This window comes from Coloeus monedula, assembly GCF_965178545.1.
Source record: "Coloeus monedula genome assembly, chromosome: 5".
NCBI lineage: Eukaryota > Metazoa > Chordata > Aves > Passeriformes > Corvidae > Coloeus > Coloeus monedula.
In genome coordinates, this window is record NC_138785.1 from 24468553 (window position 1) to 24484223 (window position 15671).

The following is a 15671-nucleotide window of genomic DNA, read 5'->3' on the forward strand; positions in this document are numbered from 1 at the left end:
TAACATGCAACAAAAAAAAGTTATCAAACACAAATGACCTTTTTCCAGGGGTAATTTCTGATTTTAAATGAGCTGGTGAGCAACCTGGCTTCATTTTCCATTTTCAAAAGGAAAAACAAATTCTGCTTAGATGAAGTGGTCGCTTGCAACACCTCAGGAGTACAGTTAAGTATCATCAGCAGTCTCAGCCAGCCATTAGTGCATTATCTGGAGGATCTACATCATTAGTTTAAATTAGGTTCACTTAATTAGCCAGCTGGTACTCTCCTTGACACACTGATAAACAAGCTGTGCTTTACAGTTCCATAATGGTAAGACTAAAAAACAATTTCCGCCTATTTTTTCTTCTTTAATGATGAAAATAAAAAAGTAATCCCTCCAGTTGTTCAGCCTGTGCAGAACACGTCTTAATCAAATACACTGTCCTCCCATTTCATACCTCTGAAGCCTTCAGTTCTCGTACCAAAGGAAGTTTAGAGCTCAACTGTCTAAAAGGTTCGTGATCTCAAGAGAGTGCTCAAAGTTGTGGGGAAAACACTTTGGCTCTCATCACAGGTCTATGAAAAGTAGCAACTGTAATTGGAAAACATATGAAAACAATTCTTCCTACTTCAACAAAATATACACATTTTAACAGGTAGGAAGCTTTGGGTGCAGCAACATCATGTTGTTTGTATGCAGTAACATATTAATTCCAGTGTGCGGCTTGAGAATATTCTTCCCTTTTTAACCATTTTTCACTAAATGGTGTAGTTTTTCAACCAATACATGTAAAGTGAGAATGATGGCAGGGAAGGAAGACAAGTAGTTTTTTACTTGATTTAAAACCTTTGTTTTCAACTTCTTAATAGCTCCAATAGAATGTAGTTTTGATGCCAAGTGTTACAGTACATAATGAATAAAAACCACATTTTCAGCAATTCGGTAACTGAATTAATCAGAGGGCTGTTTCAACAATTGTCAACATAATTCTTAAATACAGTCTGAAAGTATTTGGAAATGCATATCTACTCATCATTTTCATTCAAGCATATATACTAATGTTTCCTTTGAAAATGTGACAGACAGGGTTTCTATTTTTATTACATTTCAGGCAGTAAGTACAGATCCTGTTCCAGTGAAACTACACTATGATAAATCACATGATCAAGTCTGGGTGCTGAGCTGGGGAAACATGGAAAAGAATTCACCAACTTTGCAGGTGAGGTGATCACAATGATTATATGTAAGGAAATCTAGACAAGTTGAACCTTTGTGTAGTTTTGAGCAATTGCAATGTGTTGCATATTTTCCTTTAAGCATTATTACCATGACCCCCACAAGTGCAGAGAAATTATTTTAGGTAACCAGAAAACAAGTCAGACAACTGACTTCACCAAAGAAGTTAATGATTATTTTCAACACCCTTAGTCAGAACTGACAATGGCAAATTGATAGAAGGATAAGGAATGCAGCTAAAAACAGCAGCGTGTTCTACACTGCCAATCTTTTGAGAGCAAACTGTTGCTGTTCATGATATTTTTGTCCCTAATAAGAGGATAAACCAGACTTTAGACATGTTTCCTTTTCATTAAGGTCATATTTACACTCTGGAGGTGTCAAGCTCTGTCCGTACTGGTTTTTTTTGTATATGAAAGATAGTAAAAATCTTTATTTTTCCCGTACCTTGGAGCAGCAAAAAGCCTAGGGACAGTCCCTAAAGAAACATTTCAAGAAGCTCTACTTACCTTACTACTTTTTTATTAATTTCTGTTCCTTATTTATAGTAATTCCCTGAGACTGTGATGATCACCCTTATATCATAATTTAAAAATTCATTTTAATTTTATTTTGTTTTCCTTTTCTTCAGAATTTAATGAAATCCTTATGCATTTATTATATACATATATAATATATACTTATATATAAGAAAAAGAATAAGAGAAATTTGAAAAGTAAAATTAGTAACATTTGAAATCACCTTTTTAGCACCTACAGGCTCTTAGTAACTTTGAGCATGCAAGATAATTTGTGGAAGTTTAGCTGTCACTCCTCTCCAGAACTGATAACTGAGTCAGTCTTACTATATTTTAAAGTGACTGATCATCCTCACCCTCATTTTTAGTATAGATAGTAGATTTTTTCTTTTCTAAAAAAAATCCACTCTTAAATGCATATATGTGAATAGCATAGTGGCTATTATATGCAATTGTCTTTTATTCACCCATAAACATTTGCTTCAGAGAAGGTCCAAGATTTTGGGATTTGAATAAAACTGGCTCTTAACCATTTAAGGCATAAATAAACTCAGTTCAGCTTGTTCTTCTGAAAGATGTCTGTTCTATGTTGAATTACCTCATGTCTGACAAGAATTGGGAATAGGCATAGCCATATGTTCCAGTGGATATGTGGATAGCATCTCATCTTTTCACTCTGGCTGAAGAGTTAAAAAAATTTGATCTCACTCTAAGATCTAGTATAAAAAAAAAGATAAACAAAAAACTTAGTTTAAACTAAGAACTGTTAAAGGTCTTAGAAATGCAAATGAATAAATATGGATTCAGGGGTGATAAAAAAAGATGGAGTACAAAGACTAAGTGGTCAGGTATGTAATAGTTCTCTGAAATCTGTAATGTTGATCAGCTTTATTCCCTGTCATTTGCATTCATTTTCTTGGTAACTGAAAGACAATACAAGAGAAGGAATACAGAGGCACTACTGTACTGATTCATTTGGATTGAGATTTAATTCTGAAAGAGTACTTCTACAGTTTATAATGATCATCACTTTATCCAGGTGATAACGCAGGCCAGTGGGAGTGTCTCTCATCACACAATCCACACTCAGCCAGTGGGAAAGCAGTTTGACAGAGTGGATGACTTTTTCATTCCAGCTACAACCCTCATCATTACCCACGTACGGTAAGTTTATCTGAATGTAGTGAATGTAGGATTGTCTCTGTGTTTATCCAAAGAACAGGTTCTGCTGTGACAGAACTGAACAATTTGATCAGCTGGATTTCAAAAGCCATATGGAAAGGGAGGGTGAAGAAAACAGGACAACTCTTAGCACAGGCATAAAGCAGAGCTCTCCCCAAGACCTCTTAGAGGAAAATCTATTTTTCTTCCTCAAAATACACTAGCAAGAATGTGACATATAATTTGCTTTTCATATTATTTTCTGCAACATTTCTGCCTGTAGGGATTGAGTCCTGTAGTCTAGGATTTTTACATCTGAGTATTGCATTAATGTGTATTAGTAGTTTGTATGTTTAGAACTAAGTTTCTTTGCAAGCTGACACAGATCCATTTCATCTCAAAACAGCTCTGCCAACAATTAACTCCATTGTTTATTCTGATATCCCAAGTTCAATATTCTATAGAAATACCTTCATTAGATGATCTTAACTGTCATCATTCCATTTAAGCAAACATCTCAAATTACAGGCATCTCCATTAGCAAGGATATAATTTCTGATTGTAGTGAGTGGTAGTCTTTTAAATGTGAAAATATGCAATTTAGGGTGATTTTACAATTGATTTCAGAATTTGCTCTGTGTGCCTGTGCAGAATCTAGTCTTCTGTATCAAACACTTGGCTTCTCCTAAAGATGTTGTTGATGAAAGATAATTTTTTTAATTTCCTTCAGAACTGTTAACTAATAACTAAGTTAGCAATCAACCATATGCAATTTAAAAGGAAACGTATAAATTAATGTAGCTAAATAATAAATTGACTCTAAGTACCATTATTACCTAATTTCTTGAACTGAGTAGACAAATTCTTCTTGTGTCCCTGAAGTAGTCTGAAGTCTTCACATTCAGCCTTAGGAAAACATTAAATATTTCTGCTGTATTTGAAACATATGTGTTGTGAGAACAAAAGTTACTGCTTCATGAACTAGCAAGTACTAGAGGTACTGCCCAAACAGAACTGACATATAGGTACTTTAATATTCAAGTAAACAGGAAAATAAAAACATGGATAGGGATAAACATCATACAAGGAGGGGAATCAGGACTAAGAAAAGAAAAATAGGGTCAGTCCAAAGCTAGTGTTGGACTCGTCTAGTGCAACTCAAACTATATTAAGTTGATATTTTACACAAATAGGTCAAGTAGCCACTTCCTGCTTTGCACATTGAGTCACAGTTACCTTCAGCTGCTGAGTCATTTCCCATGTCCTATGTGAAACTGAGGATAAGAGGGAATGAAAGAATAAAAGAAAACCCACAGGAATAAAAAAGAACACTGAAAGAATAAAATCAAATAAGTGCCTGCAGATACACGATTAATACGTTCATCAATTGAGGCCTGGTAATTTTTATTTTATTATTTTTATTCACATGCCAGATAAAATTGCCAAGATTGCCAAAATCCCAAAAGAAAATTTGTGATCTGACAAAAAGCCTGCAGTAGTTTTGCCACTGCTAAAACCATAGATTTGGGGATTTAATGAACAAAATCAATTTGGTTTTACCAAATCATGAGCTTACTGGAAATGCTAGTAATTATATAGAATGTCTTTTCTAAAAAAGAAAAGGTTAAAACCACTATGTAGACAAATAAAGTGGGATTTTTTTAATGTATTCTTCAAGACCTATTTATGTTAATCAGTTATTGAAGAATTTGTCTTCCATAAAATGTTTGGCCTGCAAGTACCTTGATTATTTTGTTTAAATAGGAATGCACTATGAGAACAATGTGACAGAAAAGATTTAAAATTAACTGTATTCATCAACTTAATAGTGATGTAGAAAAACCCAGTCTATTAAATTTAATATCACCAGTCAACAAAACAAATGCTCAATCTCAGCATGTGTTTCTTAAGGATGTTAGGCAACAAACATAAAGCTTGAGTTTATTATTCTTGGGAGTGTATACCAACCAGGGGAGCAATTTATGACTGTGAATTGCAAAAAACAGCTACAAGGGAAATAACCCCCCTGGCTAAGTTGGCTGGCGTAGTTAATTGCCCAAGGGCCCTATTTACTCTTTGTCAGAAATCAGTTCCCTTTCACCATGCAAAACCAGCCCCTTTCAGAAAAAGGAAAGCTTTCTGTAGCTAGGTGCATTTGTCACCTGTAAACTAAAATTTTGAGTGATGGAGCAGAAGACAGTATGCATGGCTTACCAAATTAGCTTCCAGAACCAAACACACAGTCAGAATAAAGGCAATTCTAAGCAAAAAAAAGACATATCACTTAAAAGAATTAATTAAATTTCTAGCACAAACCATCTGATACCATCTGCAGTATATTACTATCTGCAGCATATTCTGTCCAATAGGTTGGCTTGTTGACACAGAGGAACAGAAGTAAAGGCAAATAATTTAAAGCTACAGTGAGTCATTATTTTTTTTTCTTTTTAATAATAGCTAAAATGGTAATTGCTGGTAGTATGTATGTGCTTAAAACTTGTTGCAAAATAATTTTACTTAATAAGTGATGGGACTATGCTTTTGATTTACCTAGGTTAGTTATTTTTATATATGAAAATCCAAATGGACTGCCCACTATTAGAAAATAAAATTCCACACATTTTAATGCTCTTTTGGGCAGCAGATAATTTAGGACACACTTCCTCCACATCAGACATTTGAAGAGATACTATAAATTTTGGTCTCAGGTAAACAGTAATTCATTCCAAGGAAAAAAAAAATGTTTTCCCATCTTTTTCCTACCACTGACTGAGTTAATATTTGATTGTACTTATCACACAGCAGGAGTCAGGGCAAATAACCCTTTGGTTTGATAACCAGCAGGTGTAACATTCATGCTCTGAACAACTGTGATGCACCATCAAAGCACCAGCTAACCAAACTAAGTAAGCATGAGCCAAAAGAAATGGAGGAAAAACAGGTGAATTTATTATCTTTAAACTTTCTTTTATAATTGGTGGCTAGTTGATATGGGTGCAGAAGAGGACAAGAAAATTTATCATTTTGGGGAGAAAAATGTGGTAGGTTCAGCACCACCAGATAGTTTTGGAATGTTAGGAAGGTGTCTCCCTCTCTTTTATGCCCCAGTAATACTATTGCCTTCCACTCAAACACCATCAGGAATCAAACGATGTTTTGTCTGTAATCCTTTTGTATCTGCATTTATAAGTATATGTATGTGTCTGTGTGCATGTATGTATTTGTAAAGAAAAGAAAGTATCTCTTAGTTATAGTGAAAATAATACTAGTTATCTCCCTAATAATGTGTAGAGCAGCCCCACTGATGTTTCCAGATAGCAAATCCGTGGTTGTACAGAGAGTCTCAGCTGCAGATAGACGTGGCTGGCATCCCATGATAATGCTTTAAAAATATAGGTGACTTAATTCTAGAATTTCCTGTCTGTTTTGTGTTTTTTTTTTTTTTTTCCACAAGACTAGTTCACCTGCTGAGTCTAAGGAAGGAATTTCCTCATGCCTTTGAGAATTCCTTCATGATGGAAATAAATTTCCTTCTTTTTCTCACTAAGCAAAGTCAGAGTTTAGAGGAAGTCAGTTTCCCATGAGTTTTCATGAGCTGCTTGTGCCAGCTAGTTGTAGTGTAATGCACAACAGATCTTAATCTTAGAAAAAAGAGACTATGACACAAAACAGTGATAATTATTGTTTGAAAGAACACTGAAAGAAGTTTGCTCAGTCTTGCTGTTGGAAATCTGAAGATTTCAAAGGGAAGAAATTAAATACTCATCTCACCTATCTTGAAAAATAACCCATCCTGCTGTTATCATTGGCAGCGCACTCACTGTCAATATACTTTGAATTATACAAAGAGAATGAATGAATGTAAAGCACTGTTTTTCGTGCACAGTTTCATGCCCATATTTTCAGTACACACAGCTGGAAAAAGGTCTCCCCCTCCCCCACTTCTGTTGAAAAAATACCAAACACCAGGGCCACAAAAGTAGGTAGTAATAGGAGATCTATTACTCTGTAATAAGCAGTACGAATGCGAAGGTGTTTATCCTTGGTTACTTCTGAAGCTTTTTCCTTTTGTAGAAGCACCTTATAAGAATTGGGTATATGTTTTCAGTATTTGTCCTTATACATTTACTAAGAAGAAAATTTTATTCAGGGAGCTATTTCTGTTCCAAAGCAATTCAGCACAACCAGTGATCTTGTCCTTAATTGTCTGCTAATACCACTCCTTATCTTAAAAATAGACTTTTCCAATTAGTATGTGGGATGGTTGCAGAAAGATGACTTGTACAATACTCATGAAAATATATTCTTGGAAGCCGAAGGAGCAAAAGGGCTGATTATTTGAGCTCCAGTGTTCATAAATCCAAGTGAACAAAAGATAATTGGAATAAATTAAGGTCTTTCACTACACTCTGTAAAGTGTTTCAAAAGTGGTATTAAATGAACTCACTGTAATGGAGTGACTCTAACTTTTTAGATGTTTTAATCTTTTAGCAGTGTTTTAAATGTCATACAGTTACCTGACCTAACAAGTGGAAGAATGAGCAATCAACTCACTGGTGAGTTGGCTCAGGATATGAAGAGAGTTAACATATTCTGTTTGAGTTTTTCTCTCTTTTATGCCTCTGTTGTGTACGGTAACAGGGGAAGCAGTCTTTCTAAAATTACACTTATTCATTTGCACAAAACAATCCAAAAACTAAGCTTTTCTTCAAGAGTTAATTGGAATGTGCTGCCAGTGCATTCCTTCTTAAATGAAACCCATGTGAGGCGGTGATTTGGTAAATTCACATTTCATCATTCCAGAGTTTAAGCACCTACAGAGGTGTGAAGTAGCTGACAGAGTGTGAGAGCACTTTCAGTGTTTCTATGCAAATAATCAAACAGAAGATATTATTTTTGCTGCGAAAATCCTACATGATCAGAGAAAGCTTTCTATTCAGTAGTTTTGGAGTGAAATAATGGCAGTGGTAAATGCTGAGTCAACTGTAGATGAAACATTAACAAAAGAGATAGAATTAATGTAGGGGTTGAATTTTTCACATGGACAGTATGATTTAGTGCGAAGATAAGGGACAATCTGATATTTTGCAAATTCTGTTAACAGTGCACGTTAGGGGAGCAGAAGTTTTGAGACAGTTCTTAGTCATCAAGCTATAAACCTACAATGATACGGGGAAAATAGGGGAGCAGCTTGAAAAATCTGAGACAGCTCAGTAGTACCAGGGATCTAGATCTAGATCTATAAAAGATCTAGAAAGCACTCTGCAATTTCTAATAATGATTGTGGAATCTGTCAGTGAATCCTACATGGTGGCACAGCACACAAAGGAGGGTTAGGGGTTCACTCTTCAGCCTCCCACTTTGTGTCTTAGTGAGAGACTAATCCTAAATGGAAACCTTGTCAATCTTTCCCCTCTCTGTGTATTTGCCCCCCAAAAGAAGGACACTTCTGGCCCGTAAATATGTTGCTTTTGAAAAATAGGGGGTTTTGGGAAAGATAGAGAGAAGACAGCAAAAAGTCTTTTGCTGCACCTTTTTTATTGGCTTTAAATAGTGGATTTTAGACCATCTTTGTTCCAGAGGGAATATAAAAAATGACAGATTGAGAGATTCAGCTCAAGCAGTTTTAAAGCATTGAAACTTACTTTGTCCAACTACCACCATTGGCAACAGCAACAGCTATTGAAATAAGTGCCTTTTTAGAAATGTGCAGGTCCTCTTTAGTGTGTAAAAACTATATTCTCTACTTCAGTGCTCCTCTGTTTACATGTTCCCACTCAAAAATTCCATAAATGTAGTGACTACATATCTTTAAACTAAGAAACTCTCGGTCCTTTAGGTAAATACAAGATATACCAAGTGCCCAGATTTACACAGGTGTCCTTTTTCAGGTCCATTCCTGTGTTCTAACTGACAAGGACCAGGGTTTGCAGGCTTTAAAATGTGCTAGGCAGTAAGGATTCCCATCTGTGTCTGTGGGAAAGCACCTACAGAGATCATGAAGATGAAGATAATTGCTGTCATTCCACAAATGCAGTTAAGATTTGCCTTCACTGAAATGATGTTCTGAGGTGTGAATAACATTGCTGAAGCCAGGGCCTTTTGGAATTCAGGAAGGCAATATTTTAAATTTTAAAGTTCATTTTCACCTCAGTGCCGTGAAATTTAATAATAATTAATTGCACATTTATATGTAGCCAATATAAAACTTTTTTAATATTTTTATTCAGTGTGACTTTCTAAACTTGCAAAATAGATGTATGCACACATAGACACACACACATATATGAGGAATCAGTCTGGAAAACTATCTTGTTTGTGGAATCAGTTATTCTGCATGCCTTTTCCCATGTCAGCTGACAATACAATACTTCCTGACCAATTTTTTTATGTTATAGTCCAAATCTTTTCCTCTTAGGTACCTTGAGTAAAACTTCACAAAGTTCTTGAACAACAAACTCCAGCTGTCAGCAGAAAAAAAGATTATATGAAAAACCATTTCCCCTTCAGTGTGACTATGTAGAAATGAAAATTCCCTTCAAATGTTGCCCAAAACACGTGATTGCAAGCAGCCTTTGTAGCACTATAAAACAACAGCATCAGTTTAAAAAAAAAGAAAAAAGAATCCCTGTGTTCTATTCGACCTTCCCTATTAGCTCAGAAAATGCCTAGAACCTGGCTTAAGTAAGTCTAGCCAGCTGTAATACAACAAAAGGTGGTTTTGCTAAATTGTAATTTATTTATTTTTTCACACTGTAAGGTTTTTCTCTTTTGCATGTGTAGAAGTCATTACAGGAATATTTACCTTTGGAAAAATATCATCTTCCATCTTAAGTGATCAAACCATTGCTAAAAATAAATGTTGTACGTGTCTGTAGAACCTACCTGCTTTTAAAAATTCAGCATCTATCAGTGCCATTATTTAGAAACATATGACACAATGTAATGTTTAAAAACATAATCAACTATAAGAGGAAACTAATCTCTGCGATTATGGCACATGATTTGTTCTACCTAGTGGTTAGAAGTTATCTTAGTGCTGCCTTAATTACTCACTGGTTTTCAAAAAATGCCCCAATTTATAAACATTCGTTTATTAGCTTGGAGTCAGTCTTAAAACGATGCAATTAGCCTTTTTTGGGGTTTTGTATGTTTGTTAATAAACAACCAGAGCACAATTATTTTTAAAAATTTTTCTGGGTCTGGCTTGGATGGAGGCTGTTTTCTGGATAGCAGAAGGAATAGTGCTGTAGTATAGATCTGTGACAATGAGCTAGTAAAAATGTGATTGGAAATTTTCATTTGTTCAGTTCTATTTTTTAATATTTAGAATATATTTTTGTTAATTGTGTTTAAGATTTCCTATTTGTTGTGTTACAAACCATATAAAACGGGTTTAAATCATATGAATCAAAGACTTTAAGGGAACTTTCAAATCTACACAAATAGACTATTTTTGTCTGTGTTCCTTCCGTGGGTTCTCAGCAGTCAGCATGTAATGTCCTATGGTGAATAAAACATCCAACTTCCATCTTAACAGAGCCACTCGAACCAACCCCCACCTCCCTTACAATCTACAGACTAGAGCACAGCAATTTGCCATGATGTGCCCGATCTTTTTTCCCATGGTAATTTTACGTTTTTAATTCAAATGTCATTTCTAATGCTTCTATATGCGCAAAATAATATTTTATCATGGGGTTTTCTTGGAACTTTTTTTTTTTTTTTTTTTTTTGTTCAGTCTAATATTTTCTTAATTTGGGTCAGTAGTAGAAACTAAAAGGGGAGAAAGGATTTGTGGTAAAGTTCAGTATTTGTTCTTAAGAATATTCACATATCCCCATCTATGAGTATGTGAACTTCATGTTTAAAATGAAGAAAAAGATCTATTGAGACTGTTTTGATGTATGTAATTTATCACTTTTGTAGTCCTTATCTCTACCTCATTATTCATTCCGTACTAGTGCTATTTCTTTTGACATATATAAATTTGACTATTCAGTCCATATTACATCTACCCACCTTGATGTTACCATATTTTCTGAAGTACCAGATTTTCTTAATCCTATCCTACCTTGTACTGACATTTAGGAGCATCTTTAGAATGTCTTTTGTTCACTATGTCTGTATAGATAGCCATTTCTTTGACTTTTATTGCTTTAAAAATGATTTTTTTCTTTTAATTATTAAATTGCTAGCTCTCCTTCCCTAGAAAGTATGAGACAGAAAAATGCATTTGCTGCCAACACTAAAAGTAGGTTTTTGCTGTGTGGGTTCCCTTATGGTACAACACGAACAGTTTCATATATTCCTGGATTCTAAAAATGTAGAAATTAAAATACTTCCCTTTGTCCTAAAATTTCTTGGATTATTTCTTGTCAGCATTGGACAATAATTTGCAATCATTAAAAAGTGTGTTGTAATACACATCTTGCAAGTGCTCCGCAAGAGAGACCTCAAACAATTCATAGACTCCTGCATCACTAGTACCCAAAAAATTCAGGATTTATCCCTACCCTGTGCAAATAATGTGGGAAGTCCTGGGCTTTGTGTGCAGCATGTTAAAAGAAGTCAGCTCTTCCTGCAAGAAGTGCTTGATTTACTTACTTGATTTATCCAGCCGAGTTACAGAAGACAACTTGCATATTCTTTCCCACAAATAAATGCTTGAAAGATTGTATCACTTGTGGTTTTTTCACCCAAGTGAAAACTATCCTGATAAGAGCGTGGATTTTGTTGATGACACTTAAAATGTCATTTGCTTCGGCTCAGCAGCATTAACTTTGTGGTGTTCATATTTTAATCCAGAGCCAATCTTATTAAATATGATGTAGGATAAACTCAGAAGTTGAAAGCTTACTAATGCACAAAGCTATCTATTTTATAATATTATTTTCTATCTCTGTTGCTTATTGTCTAGTAATGGATTTTTTCCTATTCGATCTCAGAGCACAAAGCTTAATTTGAGAAGATCTCTTTATTCTAGGAACATAGCACTTGTCAGGATTCCTTCAAGCCGTTGCTGAAATATTTCTTCCCTTCTGTCTTGCATGGCTGTCTTGAAGTCCTTGATATCCTTATTTTTCAAAATAATGGTCAGTATGTGCTGAGAGAGTAAAAGAAAGAGAGAAAAAAACCCAGTCATTTTAGTATTTTTGACCATCATTGACTGTGGAGTCTGACATCCAATTTAATCCTCTCTACACTGAGCTCCCTTGCTGAGAATGGAAATAGAGACACAATATTCACTTATATGAAGTATATAAAAAGAAATATCAAAAAAGAATAAAATCTTCAGAACAAATCTGTGAATATCTGTCTCTGAAATCTTGAAATACTTATTACAAGATCACTTTCATTCAGGTATCTCAGGTGATATTCAGCACTTGTCTTTCCCTTTGTGTGGGACTGCAGGTCTCTTTTGGGATTTTGCTCTTTTGCCCCTAGCCCTTGAGATAACCTTTTCTATTCTATTTCAGTACATTTTAGGATCTAATCAAATTTTATCATTACTAAGATTGTCTGCTCCCACAGATCTAAAAATGTTGGTTTCATACAACTTACAATTGAATATTAAGTTCCTTTCTGAATTGATCTGTCAAGACCTGTATTTATTTTCATCAGTATTATTAAGTAAACTTATGACTTCTGACAGATGACTTATGACTTCTGATGGACTAGATCTGTGCTGGCTTCTATTTTTATCATAAAAATGTATTCCTTAATCCACATAATAATAATAGTAATAATAATAATTATTTTAATGAAATCAAGTTATAGCTGTCTGTATATTAATTTTCCTCTTCCATCCCACATATGCTATAAATGTCAGAGATTATCTGTTGCTGGATAGACATTTTTTTCTTCTAATTTGAGAAGTACAGATGAGATGTTCAATGTGCAAATCTATAAGAACACAGAAACCTGAAGTTTTCAAAACCCAGAACTTCTTCCCAAACAGGAATATAATAAAGGGGTCAATATTTTTAGAAAATTAGACCTGCCATCAAATTCTGTTCTCCTTATAACAGAAATTATAGTGATGATCTCATTTTACTCTAAAATTACTCATTTTCCATAAGAGTGGCCCCACAGCCTTATGTTCTGTGTGGTTTAATTTTCTTTTTTTTTCCTTTACCATTTGTTTCCCACTCCTAAGGACTGCTATGTTATTACTTCCCAGGTACATTATCACAGCCACACGATACTGCTGCAAATGTTATTTCTCTTTTTTATGAGTCACTTTTAAATATTTCATACACAATAATTGCAACCAATAAATACATAAAGTGGTGAAGAGGGCAGAAATATTTTACAGATATATGTGTGTGAATGTATGTGTTCATGCACATAAACACTTAAAAAATAGAGAATTATTAAGATTTTACAGATTTCCTCAGAGAGGAGAATGCTTTGTGCTTAATGCTGTTACATGCAAATACCAAAAAAGGAGAAAAAAGTGCCTTTTGGGGTACAAAAGAAAAATAGGAAGCAAGTGTTCCTAATGTTGTAAAAAGCATCAGGAACAAAATTAGGAAAGCAAACTTAGGTGAAAAACTGTTTCTGTACCCAAAAGAAAGGCACCATTTGTGCTGCTGAGCAGTTCCTACTGGGAAAAATCCACTTAGCCTTTTGTTATCATCAAACAACCATTTCTGAACTGCAGAAGTTAAAGAAAGGTCTTTTCTGAGCAACCTGACAGAAATGAACTATTCCAGGCAACAACAATCTTATAAGTCCTGAGAAGAAAGCTGTTATGCTCTTGCAGTGCTGAGTTTTTTAAACTAGAATCACTTCCACAATTAAAGATATTTTTAATCTAGAGGTAAATATTTTATTTTCTGCATTATACTACAGTAATTGTAGTAGAATGTGACAATGAAAATTATGTATTTTAAAAACTCTTTAAGCAAGAAAAAATAATTTTGTGATGATTTGAATTGTATGAATGCAAGGCATCTGAAGTAAATTATACCAGTGAGAGCAGTCATCTTTACAATCATCTGTGTGGATATAAACTGAAGAGTAATTTTAAAAAAGTAAATAATGTTTGCAGTGTTGTATATCATATGTTAGAAAATTCTTAGTTGCACTGGTAGCAAAAAGTACAAGTACCAGTAAAGGCTGTTGATTTATACAGCTAAGAAAAAAGTTCTTATACCAATTTTCCTTTTTCCTTTCCTGAGTTATTAATATTTCCTTCTCCAGAGCTACTGTGGATAACTTCATTTAACAGAAAAAAAAGTTTGGTATATAACACACTTCCATTTCAGTATTTTGTTTAAATGGTAGTAGTTTGCCATATTGGTAGATCAGAAGCTTTTTGTAAGATCAGTGTAGACCCTGAACCTCTAACACACTGGTTTTGGGTAGTTAACGGCATTTTCTTTTGAGACCCAGAAAACTTTTGGTCAGCAGATTTGATCAAACTTTGTAATAATAGAACTTTATCTTCCCAGGTTGATTTTTTGCATAAATATTGGGAAAAAAAAAAAAAAAAAGCTGTCTAAGGCATAGAACATTGGGTGACTTTAAACAAAATTTTTATTCACTCAGGATAAAGTAGATAATGGTATGGGGTTTTTTTTCTTGAATGAAGTTATTTGAGTTATAAAATTTCTCTTTTTTACAAAAGTACTGCTGTTTGCTTCTTCCACAGATAATTTTGATTGTTGTTCATTTAATTATCTTCTGTTAGATTTTCTTTTTAATTTGAGAACATAATTTTCCTGAAGTGATTGATTTCAGACCTTAAAAAAATGTCTATAGACTTCATGAGGCTAATCTCTGGGGGTAGGCCAAAACAAGAAAGGATAGAGGACATCAGTTTTTACATCATCATCATCTTCTTCTTCTTCTAGGAAGATATTTCCAAAGATTTTCTCTATTTTGTCTTTTTAAACAATGCTTAGATATTTCCTCTTTTATACTGACTGCAGTTGCAGTGGTAAGCAATATATACAGCTTGTCTAAAAGAGGAAAATAGCACAGAGGAAGTCAGGTTATTAATTTGCCACCTGTTGGCAGCTCCACACTTGCATCTTGCTTGGCTATTCTTTGTGCATAGCAGAGGCGAAGTAACTTGCTCTGCCTGAAGGGTGGAAAAAAACTGACACCTTGCAAATTTAAGGACACAGTGTCCGAATTCACGTGGCTTTGGCACTTTTCTGGTACAGAACTTCTTTAAGTCCTGCATTGAGTTTCTCCTTCGTGCTTTGTTTTTCTCTTCTGGCCTTTGCTTTAGTATGTTTTACACAATAACCTAATATACATTTCACAGTGTTATAGAGACAGTAATGGTAAGACAATTTGGACCTAACTCTGCTCCAGCTAATTCAAGTAATTGTGCCTCAGTAGGCTTTAATTTCATCCTGTGTTATCCATGTGGGACCCGTGCTTTAGAATGGGAAAAATTGTGTAGCACAGGTGGTGTACCATTCCCTTGCACAGCTTTTATACTTCCTGTCTGCAGAAACTCTTTAAAAATAATTCTTTAAAAACTGGGAAATTTCTTAAACTTTTAAAATCAGTAGATGTAGCATGCTTACTAGCCATTATATTTAGTGTTCTTGAAAAATATTAGTTATCTTTTGCAAATTCATTGTCTGAAGGGGATCCCATCTCGATATTTTGCAGTATCCATGGTGGTAATTCTGTCAGAGTATATCAAGTACTTTAATAGTGTCATGAAAACATAGTTCACTAAGATATTATGTTGAAAAAAGTTGCTTTTGGAAATTCATATATAAGATTTGCATGCAGTTCGTAGATCTC

General features: G+C 34.4%; 1 protein-coding gene across 2 annotated transcripts in view; it reads left to right on the forward strand.

Annotated features, from left to right (window-relative positions):
• Window positions 1-15671, forward strand: part of FSTL5 (follistatin like 5) — a gene marked incomplete at both ends in the record, with an annotated part of 250145 nt that overhangs the window by 221065 nt on the left and 13409 nt on the right. For both annotated transcript variants that reach the window (XM_082281448.1, XM_082281449.1), the window contains 2 exons: window positions 1094-1201; window positions 2776-2900. In XM_082281448.1, the coding sequence (XP_082137574.1) occupies window positions 1094-1201; window positions 2776-2900 (233 nt within the window). The remainder of the gene's footprint in view (window positions 1-1093; window positions 1202-2775; window positions 2901-15671) is intronic.